The sequence below is a fragment of the Phoca vitulina genome, unplaced genomic scaffold, assembly GCF_004348235.1.
Source record: "Phoca vitulina isolate PV1807 unplaced genomic scaffold, GSC_HSeal_1.0 scaffold11, whole genome shotgun sequence".
Lineage (NCBI taxonomy): Eukaryota > Metazoa > Chordata > Mammalia > Carnivora > Phocidae > Phoca > Phoca vitulina.
In genome coordinates, this window is record NW_022589714.1 from 45,762,932 (window position 1) to 45,774,739 (window position 11,808).

Here is an 11,808-nt window from a genome sequence, read left to right on the forward strand (position 1 = left end):
GGGGGCTCCATCTCAGCAAAGCTTGCATTGAGGTTGAGGAGGGGCTGCGGGGGATTTTCTGGAGGCAAGTCTATGCGTGCAGCCCCGGGGAGATGCCACAGCGTGGCGACCCTGGGTCTGGAAGAGCCATGCTGAGGCAGGGTGGGGCCTGTCCTGCCCTGAGGCCACGAAGGGCTTGGTTCCGGAGTGGGAGGCGCCTGAGAGGTGCCTCCACTGTTCCCTCGCTCTCAGGGCAGGGATCAGAGCCCAGCACACGGCAGGCGCCTACTCGGTGCTGGTTGGGTAGGAGCCCATGGAGGTCCGGCCACCCTCTCAGTCTGGTGGAGGAAGCTTCTAGACCCCAGAGGCTGGCTCAGCTGTGTGATCACGACAGGCCGGGGATGGGGAGGGAGCTGACGTGTGGCTTAGGTGGCTGACTCGGGGTGGCCAGGCCCGGCGGGAGCCAGAGGAGGATGAAGGAACAACCACGCACAGACCCTGCCTAGGCCCAAAGGCCCTCCCTGGGAAACCGAGGAGGCCCCTCTGGGCACTGGGGTGGCCCCCACACACCTCCAGAAGAGATGTGATTCTGTTTATAGACCGACACCCGCCCCGCCCCCCCCACCCCCCCGTGGGGCGCACCCTCAGCAAAGAGCTCCCCAAGCCTCTTGGGGGAGGTGATGTCTCTTTTGCGCAGGTCGCTCCCCCCTAGCTCCGCACAGACCCTTCCCAAACAGACGCCGGGTGGGTCACAAAACCCTCTCCCTCCGCGGGTCGGAAACCCCTGAGGGGGTGGGGTGGGATGGGGTGGGGTGGGGTGGGGTGGGGTGGGGGCGGGGGCGGCGGTGGGCGCAGAGGGAGAAGTGCACGGCCCGGACCGTCTCTGGCTGTCACCCCCCCATCCAGGCTCCCAGCATCTGGAGCCGCGTCCCCACGCCCGCCACGCGCGCACACACACGCACACACAGAGCCTCACGCTCACACAGACACACTCACACCCGTGCGCAGACCCCGCCCGCGGCCCCGCCCCGGCCCCTGCGGGCGCCCCCTCCGGCGCTCGCGGACCCGGCACGCAGCCCGGCCCGGCTGGCGGGAGGCGGCGGCTTCGGGCAGATTTGATTTTCCCGCAGCCCAGGCGCCCCGGAGCCCGAGCCCGAGCCGAGGAGGTGGCGCTCGCAGCCGGGTCTCCGGCCCCGCTGCCGCCCGCGCCGAGACCCAGCGAGAGGCGGCGCGGCCCCGGCGCTCCGGGCTCCGCGCTGCCGGCGTCCGGCCACCCCCGCCGCCCGCGCCCGATCCGGCCCCCCACGCCCCTCTTCCCTCTCCCGCACCCCTTCGGTCCCCTCCCGAAGCTGCACGCCCCTCTCCCCATACCCGGCTCCACGACTCCGCGCGTGCCTCCCGGTGCCCTCTCCCCGCGCCCCTCCGCCTCTCTCCGCTGCGCCCCAGCTCCCTGGGCACCTTGCCCCTCTCTGCTGGCCCCCCAGCCTCCTCGTCGCGTCACCCGCACCCCCTCCTCTACCCGCGGCCCCCGCTCCCTCCGCCCCCCTTCCCTCTCTCACTTCCCACGCCCCCTCTTCGCGCTCCTCTCTCCTCCCTTTGCCGCCCAGCGCCGGCTCCGGAGTTGGGGGAGAGCCCAGGGTTTCAGTCGCTTTGGAGGAGGCGTGAATCGCGCAGGGATTGACTAATTGGGGGTGGGGGGCGCGGTGGGCGATGGAGCAGCCCGAGGACATGGCGTCGCTGAGCGAGTTCGACTCCTTGGCGGGCAGCATCCCGGCCACCAAGGTGGAGATCACCGTGTCCTGCAGGTGAGCCGCCCGCTGGCCGGGTCCCCCTGCCCCGCCCCTGGACCCGGAGCCCCGCGGCGCCTGCCGCGCCGACCCTCTACCCTCGCGCGCCCCCTTTCAGAGTGTCCTTGCCTCCAGGACGCCCCCTTGCCTGTCCAGCGGGAGCCCCTGCCCAGCCATGGGTGGTGACGGCGGAATGGGAAGGCAGGCTTGGGGTCGTATCTCGGAAAGTTTGCACTCCAGGCTGCTGAGAGGAGAAATGCAGACACAGGAACAGGGGGTCCAGGCGCCCGAGGAAGGAGAAGGAGGTAGTGAAAGGCTATCCCAGGCTATTTCTGATCAACTCCTCCCCAAATAGAGAAGTGAGTGATTTGCCCCATCCTTCTCAGCCTCTGCCTTCTGTGTCCTTCTCTCTTCTCCTCTCCCTGCTCCTTTGCCCCACCACCCTCCTCCTCTCCCCACCCACCCCTGTCCTAGACCCCAGGATTTAAAGCTTTTCTTCACCTCCAACAGCAAAACTGACTCGTGGAAAAGGATCAGATTGATTCATTCATACTGAGCTGTGGATAACTGATAATAACTTCAAGTGGCATCATTAAAAAAAAAACAACAAAAAACAATAACTTAGGTACAAAATCTTAAGCCAAAGGACTAGAACACTGAGTGTGGAATTTTGGAGTCCAGTAGGGGAGGCGAGGTGTGTTTTTGTGGGCTACCACCCCCAAATCCTCAGTCATGTCACACAGACTTTCGGGGTATCTCCCCCAGTTTCTCCTATCTGAGGAAAAGGCTGCCCCAAGCAGTAAGGGGGTACTGGTGGAGAAGGGGGATTCCTCTCTAGTGCAGTCATGACCTAGGGCTGGCCTCCTGTCACTGCCTGGCTGGGGCTGGGAGGGGTACTGTGGCCCAGGCATAGCCCCCCTTGACATTCCCCTGGAGAGGCCATTCCTCCTGCCCCAAATGACAAACAGCATTTCCCTAGTCCTGGCTCTGCCCTTGTTCCAAGTCGCCTGCCCCATTTTTGTCCAGGTCCCTCTCTGGTCAGACCCTTCACTCACCCTCGCGGCCTCCCAACCCTCTTTTCCAAAGTTGTGGCATTGGTGTGTGTGTGGGGGTGTAGACAGAGCCAGAGGAACTGGGCTGATGTGTGAGCAGGGGAGGGACTGAGGGGATTTGAGGGTGAGTGGGAGTGAGTGCTGGTGAGGTGGAACATAGCTGTCCCCCACCCCCATGCTGGGCCCTTCCTGGGCCTCCTGTGATAGCTCCCACATGCCTCCACCACAGTCCCACACATCGCTATCAGAATTATCTCTTGACACCATTTGCATCTTGCCATTGCTCTGCTGGGAGATTCCTGATGGCCCATTAGCTCCAGTCTCACCTCCTCAGCCATCAACAGTTGCCATGGCCTGCCTTCCCTCCCCTGTGGAGCACACATCCCTGCGCCTGATGCTCCCTCCCAGCTTGTCAGGCTTGTGTCAGAGCTGTCTCCGGATCCTTGTCACCGCTGAGCTCTGAACAGCTGATGCCCCATCCTGAATTCACCCCTCCTTCATCTCGGCCAGTTCGTATCCCCCCATCCTGAAAAGCCTAGCCTCCTGCCCAACCCCCCACTTCCAGCCATCCTTTGCACCCATGAGACACCCAGCCTGAATCACAGTCTTCTGTGTCCCCTGGGTCCTGAGTACTCAGCCTGGGCCAGGGGGTCACTCACAGACTGAGCACTCAACCTCTGAAGACATGTCAGGTGTGGAGACTTCACCCCTCCCCCCCCCAAAGCAACTGTATAAGCATTTGAGGTCAGGGATCCCCACCCTGGCTCCCCGCCCATGAACCCTGCACTGCAGTGGAGAGGCGAGGAGGCAGAGAGCACATGGCATGGTGGCTTTGGAGTCCAACACCTTGAAATGGGTGCTGCTCCCCGCTTTGGGGCAGACTTTTAGCCTCCATCGCCCCCATTTGTCAATGGGACACAGTGAACCTGTATTCGAGCAATCTTACTTGCTGAGGGAGCTCACATGCTTAGAAGAGTGGTTGGCATGTAGCAGATTCTCAACAAATGCCACTGGAGGAGTCAACTCCCAGGAGGAGAGGATCGCGAAGCACCCAGCACACTACGTCGCACTTGCTTGGCGCACAGTAGGTGCTCAGTGAGTGGCTATGATGATACCTGTAAGGTGGTAGCACTTGGCCCCTTCTGTTTGCTCCCTGAAAGTGGAGGTGTCCAAAGGATGCAAAGTTTTTGCCTAAGAAGTACCTAGGGATGCATCTGAGTGCCTGGGGGATGTAGTTTGGGATCGCCCCTGGTACTGCTTCCCTCTCAAGGGACATGATCCATCAGCCTGAGGAGGGCCTGACTCAGGTGGTCTCCTGAAAGCCAGAGGGTGGGAAGTGGGTTCTGGTAGGAAGAACGAGGAGGCAGGAGTCACCTGGAACAGAGGGGAGGCAAGAAAACAGTCCGGGTGGGTTTGAAATTGTAAATCCATCTCTTTGCCTCAACCAGACCCAACTATCTAGGTTCTAGAAGAGAGAGAGATGAGAGAGAGAGAAGGAAAAGGGGGAGGAGGGCGAAGAGGAGCATAGGGAGGAGGGAGGGCGGCACAGAATGGCTTTCTCCAGCATATTCTACACTCCATGGTCATAAGTCTTCCTCCACTGTATCCCATGGTCGGCACTGGCAGGGTCCCAGGAGAGGAGGCTAGGGGATGCCCTGCCCTGAGCATCCAAGTGACCCCTTCTGGTGGGCAAGAAATAGTAAGGCGGGCAGAGGGCTTGGTGGGGTGGGGTGAGAACTCCAGGGGGCTTTAGAATGGGCAGCTGGGAGCCAACATTTCAGGTAACTGGAAACTAGCATTTCTGGGAGCCAGTTACCTTCCCGCTCTGCTCTTAGGAAGGTCCCTGCCACCCCCTGCAGCCCCAGTAGCCCCTCTGCACTTGCCTAGGAGAAGACCCAACCCCCCACCATGCCTATCCTAGGGCACTCCTAGCTGAGCATAGCTGCCTGGTAGAGGGCACGTCTGAGCCCCAGCGCAGGACCACCACGGAGGCCTGGCCAAACCTCCCCTAAAGGCACATGACACTGTGGGATGGACATATTTGGGTCCCTGCTTTGGGTAGAGTATCTCTTGGGTGATCTATAGTCTACTCCCAAACAGTGGTTTTTACCAACTTTGGTAAATTCAGGGTCAAATATTGTAAAGCTTCTGGTTGTTTGGCTCAATGGTTAGGAACTTGAGCTGTGGGATCTGTCTACCTGGGTTCAAATCCCAGCCCTGTCCTTGTGACATTGCATGAACTACTTAACCAGTGCCTCAGTTTACTCATCTGTAAAAGATGCACACTAATTCTTATCACAGCTATGAGGATGAAGTGGATTCATCCATGAATGGTCATTTATTTGCCTATTATCTGACACCTGAAAGTAAATTTAAAAAATCTGTCTTTCTAGTTGGGTCCCAGGGTTTCTGTGGGTCCTGGAGATCTGATCCATCTAGAGATTCTTATTCACCCCTCCCCCCTCCAGCTTTATTGAGATATATTTGACATATCATGTACATTTAGAGATTCTGAGGGGTTGTTTTGGGGGTGAGTAGGGTAAATGGTTTGTGGAACCACATACTAGCAGACACTGTAGAAAATGTGAGCCACAAGCTTCTCCTTCCTCTGATGGTCTCTTCCAGACCTTTCCTGACTGTTAGCCTCCCTGCCAGACCCAGTCAAAACTCAGCTATCCAGGAGTCCCATTCGCCAAAGTCCCACTATTTTTCAGGTCTCTCTATGCAGGGATCTGGACCAGCACCGTGTTGCTTAGAAAGAGCGATTTGCATTTTTTATGTAACAGGAAACCTTTGCACTTCCACTGGGGTCCTGCTGGAAGAAGAGATACAGTTTCACATGGTGGGGCTCCTGAGACCCCTCGGGAAGACAAGGAGGGGAGGGTCCAGAGGTGGGCAGTTGCTTGGCCCTGCTGGGATCTCTCAAGCGGCTGTCCTGTCCCTGCCAGTGGGCGGGGCTGGTGGGCAGCTGTTGTTCTGCTGTCTGTTCAGGTTGGCGGTTTGCTGCCCTGGGGCTTGAGAAGCAGCCTAGCTCAGGAGCTGTGCCCTGGGCCTCTCAGAAGGGGGTGTGAATGGGCTCTGAATGCTTTCTTCTGACAGGCATGGGGAGGGCAGCTCTGGGGAAGGAGGAGCTGGGCGTGGCAGCTGTCAAAGCCAGCGCTGGGAAAAAGAGGTCCATCCAGCCACTGAATACTCCAAGGCCCCGGTTAGTGGAGCCAGGGGAACGAAAACAGTGGGATTTACTGAGTGCTCACTACATGCTAGGCGCTTTACATCTGTATTAGGCTGAACCATATGCAGTTGCCTATATTCAACTGTTTTTGACCTACTTGAGTAGCAATTTGGTTCAAACTAAGATTATGATATTAATTTCCAGTTGCCGCCTAGTGAGTTACCACAAAGCTAGCGGCTTTCGTTAAAGCGAAAGCAGTTTATAAACTCACGGTTTCTGTAGGTCAGAAGCTTAGGCACAGCATATCTGGCCTTTCGGCTCAGGGTCCCCCCCAGGCTGAAATCAAGGTGTCTGCAGGGGCTGTGATCTCATCTGAGGCTCGGGGCCCAAGCCAAGCTCATTTAGATGGTTGGCAGAATCGAATTCCTCGCAGCTGTGGGAGTGAAGTCCTGTTTTCTTGCTGGTTGTTGGATCGGGATGGTTCTCAGCTCCTAGAGGCCGCCCTCAGGTCCTAGCCATGCGGGCCTCTCACAACGTGGCAGCTTCCTTCTTGAGAGCGGGCAGGAGAGGCTCCCCAGTCTGCCATGACAGGGTCCTATATAAGTAACAGTAATCACAGGAGTGAGTATCCATCATATTGCCAGGTCCCACCCACACTCAAGGGGAGGAGATTGTGCAGGTTTGTACTCGGGGGTGGGAGGGTAGGACTCTCGGGAACCATCTTAGATTTCTGCCTTCCAGAATTACTGTATCTTTTTAACCTGACGACAATCTTACAAGGTAGGGAGTAGTATTTTTCCTTTTTTGCTGATTAGGAAACCAGAGCTCAGAGAGGTTAAGGGACCCGCCCAAAGTTACAGTTAGCACATTGTGGAGAAAGGGCCCCGAATCCAGTTTCCTCAGACTTCAAAGTCTTGAGGGCTTCTTGAGGTTGGGGGTTGGGGTCTCCATGAGGGTCATGGGAGGGGCCTGGGTACCAACGATAGTAGTTGTCACCAAGGAGTTGGTGTTCTCTGTCCAGGGATGGGAGAGGCCTTCCTGACTCAGGGATGCCTCTGGCCCTGGGAGGCAAACCCAGAACTGGAGAAATCCCCAGGGAGCAGAGACCAGAGAGTCATGGGTTGGCAGCCAGCTTTCCATGGCATCCAGACCATATGGTGGTAGCTTACCATCCCTCCTCTCCCAGCTCACAGTTCTCCCTGCTTAGACCCAAGGCCATTGCTAGAGATGACCTACCATTGGGAAGAGAGGGTGGGGAGGAGGTAAGGGGAAGAAAGGCTGGAAAGCTTTGGAGCATAGAGGGGTCAGGTTCAGCTAGGAATGCTTTGGGTATCAGAAATAGTGGCTCAAACCCAAAATATATTTATTTTTCTCAAATCACAGTGAGTCTGGAGGTAGGTTATTTCAGTGTGAATTTGTCAGCTCACTTTGCTATCAAGGACCCAGCTATCTTTCTGCTCTGCCGTCACCCCAAATGGTGGGCCTCATTGTTACAAAATGGCTGCCTCTGTTCCAGGCATCACAACCACATCCAAAGATAGGAAGTAAGGAGGGCAACTGGGTGGCTCAGTGGGTTAAGTGTCTGCTTTTGGCTTAGGTCATGATCCTAGGGTTCTGGGATCGAGTCCTGTTTTGGGCTCCTTGCTCAGTGGGTGTGGGGAGTCTGCTTCTCCCTCTGCTGCCCCCCACTCATGCTCTCTCTCTCTCTCAAATAAATAAGTAAATAAACCCAATAACAACAAAGATAGGAAGCAAGGCAGAGGGCCAAAGCCCTCTCTTTGACAAGTTCTTTTTATCTGAAAAGCACAATCCCTCCCAAAATCTCTCACCAGACTTCCCCTTCTATTTCAATGGCTGAAGCCCGGTCTCATGTCCACCCGTAGACTAACATATTCATTAGCATAGGCTGCCATAACAAAACACCATAGACTGGGTGGCTTAAACAACAGAAATTTATTTCCCACAGTTCTCGAGGATGGAAGTCTGAGATCAAGGTGTCAGCATAGTTGGGTTCTGGGGAGGACTCTCTCTCTGGCTTCAGATAGCCACCTTCTCACTGTTTTCTTATATTACAGAGAAAGAGAGAGCAAGCTCTGTGGTGTCTTTTCTTATAAGGGCACTAATCTCATCATGAGGGCTCACCCTCATGACCTCAAATTATCCTAATTACCTTCCAAAGGCCCCGTCTCCAAATACTGTCACATTGGGGATTAGCATTTCAATACATACATTTTAGGAGGTACACAATTCAGTTGATAGCAACAAAGGACAGGAACCTACCTTCTAGGACTTTGAGCATTTTCACCAGATACCTGAACCAATGTGGATTTTGTTAGCGGGAATGAGGCATGCTTGCTGGGTGGACAGCCATGGCCTCTACCACAGGAGGCTTTCGAAGAGATCCATAGGCTACCTGAGCTCCCTAGGGGTACCAGGGTCCTAGAGTTTGGTGTCTCTGAGGACTAGCTCCTCAGATTTTCCTGTGGTCAGTGGACAGCCTGTGTTAGGTGACCAGGGACTTATTTTCCAAGCACAGCTTGACCGGATCCTGACTACCTCTCTTCCTGTTTCCTGGGCAAGAAAAAAACCCAAAAAACTTAATGTGATAAGTTGGCAAACATTCCTGAGCAAAACATTGCAAAGTGCCTCTGTCCTCTACTAACACTCGCCTCTGATGGCCTAGCATAGTGCCTGAAGGTCCCAATAGGAGATCTGTATGCCTTTGGACATTGAAGAATCCTGGGCAGGACATTGAAAGTCATTGAGATTCCTGGCTTACTCTCTCTAAAATCTTGGCCAGGTCATTAAAGTTCTTCAGCCTCAGTCTCTCCATCTGTAAAATGGGGGGAAATATTGGTCCTGTCCACATTCTATAAGGTTGTTATGAAGACGAAAAAGATTATATTTGTGAAGTTTTATATAAACTGGAATGTGCTAAATAAAATTAATAATGAAAATAGGTACCAATAACTGAATACTACTGATACATTCATTCCTTCAATAATTAATACTGATCCTCATTTGCTATTGAGAGTCTTCACAGTTTGAAGTGCCAAGAATAAAGTGGTGAACAAGATACACAGACCCTCTCATGGAACTCATAATGGTGTGTGTGGGGGGAATAGAACAAATATATACATTTTTTTATTAAGCCAATAATGTCTGATAGAGACAGGTGCTCTGCAAATAAGTTTGGGGTTGTTGGGGACACTTTAGACAGGACAAGCAGGTGACATTGAGCTGAGATCCAAAGGAAGAGAAAGCCAGCTGGGGGAGGATCCATAGGGAAGGTGATTCAGATAGGGAGAACAGCAAGTGCAAAGGCCCTATGGCAGAAGAGACCTTGGTATTCTTGCAAAACTGCAGGGAGGCTGGTGTGGCTGGAGCAGTGTGAGATGGGGGAGGGAAGGAGAATGAGCTTAGAGAGAAAACGGGGGTGGGGCAGGGGGGAGCGGTGTGGAGGGGGTGTACGGGTCGTGGCCTTGTGACCCGTGCTAAGGAGTTTGATACCGTAACAACATTTGAGGGTTCGCGTTGTTAAACAGGAGTAATGTGATCTGATTCATTTTCTTTCTTCCTTTCTTTCTTTTTTAAGATTTATTTATTTATTTTAGAGAGAGAGTGGTGGGGAAGGGGCAGAGGGAGAACGAGAGAGTCCCAAGCAGGCTCCGTGCTGAGCTCAATCCCAGGACCCTGAGATCATGACCTGAGCTGAAACCAAGAGTCGGATGCTTAACCGACTGAGCCACCAGGCGCCCTAATCTGATTCATTTTCTACAAAACTTTGCTTATTGTGAAGAGAATGGGCTGGTGGGGGTGGGGTAGGGTGGGGGAGAAGCAGGCGTTGAAGGCCACTGCCAGGCAGGAAGCTACTGTAGCACCCAAGGGAGAGACAGTGGTGACGGTGGCATGAGGAAGAGTGGATAGATTTGGAATGTGTTTTTGAAGGAGAAACTTTAAGACTTGATGAATAGGACAGGAGAGGGCATAAGGGAGAGAGGAATCCAACATGCTTCCTGCATTTCTATTTTAAGCTATTGCTTTCGTAATGGCAGAAGGCAGAGTGACCCCATAGACAGATGAGGAAACTGAGGGTGAGTAGCTTGTCCAGGGTCACAGCGCTACCATGTGGCCGTGTGGGGACCCAGCGTGGATGCATCTGAGGCCGGAGCTCATGCTCTCTTCCTTGGGCCACGCAGCATGGGAGGGACGATTATTGCAATAATAATAATAATAATAATAATAATAATAATAATAATGCAAACAGCCCCAGGAAGGAGAGCTCTTTAAGCCATGTGCAAATTGCTTTTTAGACTTCGGTGAGGTGGCTTGGCAGGGAGACAGTGCTTGTGGGTGAGGAGCGGGATCTGAAAGGGGAGATGGGCGAGAGCCAAGGGCTGGGCGCCAACATCCCTTTCCTCCCTGGCTCCCTCCTCTTCTTTTCATGGATTGCTTCTGCGTGTCTGGATGGAGAGCAGGGCAGGGGGAGATGGACAGCCCTCCAGTTCTTCTCTTCAGCCGTTCCTTTGGGAGCAGCCCTGATGAGGGAGAGTGAGAATGGGAGGGGGCACTGCTGGCTGGGATGGGGTTTTGGGAGACCCTGGGCTTGGAAGTGCAAACACTCCCCCATGGGCACCTCTAGATGGGCTTGGGCTTCAGAGTTCAATCTCAGCGTGTTCCCCCACAAGTTGGATGACATTGGGCACACCTTTCAGCCCCAGCCTCCTGGCATCAGTACATAGGGTGAATGGGGTGTCCCAGATTAAGTACCCGACAAAAGACCTGGTGCGGACTGTATCTGTGATTACCGTCCTCCTGCTGCCACGCTCTTTGCCTGCCTGCAGTGTTGGCCAGATGTTTGAGGTTGAATTGCTCTGTGGAGAGACGGGGTGTTGCTGACAGGCTCTTGGGGTCCAGGGATCTCTGGGGGCCTACTTGAGATACCTGTTTCTACCGGATGGTGGCTCACCTGTCCCCCGTCTGCTCCCCTTAAGGAAGCCGGACAGCCATATTGGGCAGTGGTGGGCGCGCAGGGGCTCGAGGTCTTGCTCCAGCGCATTTAGGGGGCGGGGAGGGGAGAACATGGGGCATCATTCTCCACAGGCCATTAGTGAGCACTTACTGAATGCCCGGCGCTGGATTGCAACTTACTACATGCTGGACACTCATTTGTTTTGCCCATATGAACTCTATAAATTCTCAGAAAACCCCTAGGAGAGAGGGACTATGATTATCCCCACTTTATAGATGGGGATGCTGAGGCACAGAGAGGTTAAGTGAGGACATTTACCTATTAAAGGGCAGAGCTGAGTTTTGGACTGAGAAGTGAGGCTCCAAATCTGCTCTCAGTGCCCCCCACCTTTTGTCAGACGGTGAAGGGATGCTTAGGGAGGGATATTGGGAAAAAGATGGACCATCTTTTCTTAACTTTTTAGCCTCATGAGCCTCTTTGGGAATCTGATGACAGCTCTCCAAAAAGAATGCATCCATATGTACCAATATGCCACATTTTGCTTACAGTTCCAGGGGGTCCATGGGGACCCCTGGTCCAGGGAAAGCTGAGGGTGAGTGCTCTTAATGTTTCCTGCTGTGCTGTAGCTGCAGCTCATCGCTCAGAGCAGCCGTTCGGCATTCATGGGCTCTGCTTAGAGACGACCAGGGGTGTGATGGTCGGTGTACCCAGCAACTCAGCTCAAGAGCAAAGGTGTCTTGGCCTCAGACTGGGGCTCCCTGAGGGCAGGGCTGTGTCTCCCCTCAGACTGGGGCTCCCTGAGGCAGTGCTGTGTCCCCCCTCTCAGACTGGGGCTCCCTGAGGCAG

General features: G+C 54.6%; 1 protein-coding gene across 2 annotated transcripts in view; it reads left to right on the top strand.

Annotated features, from left to right (window-relative positions):
* Window positions 1-1,344: 1,344 nt before the first annotated feature.
* Window positions 1,345-11,808, top strand: part of CPNE5 (copine 5) — an 88,654-nt gene continuing 78,190 nt past the window's right edge. Inside the window, exon 1 of one of the 2 annotated variants that reach the window (XM_032409919.1) lies at window positions 1,345-1,784. In XM_032409919.1, coding sequence (XP_032265810.1) covers window positions 1,690-1,784 — 95 coding nt within the window. In that variant the 5' untranslated portion in view covers window positions 1,345-1,689. The remainder of the gene's footprint in view (window positions 1,785-11,808) is intronic. The other variant, XM_032409920.1, reaches the window with a different exon arrangement.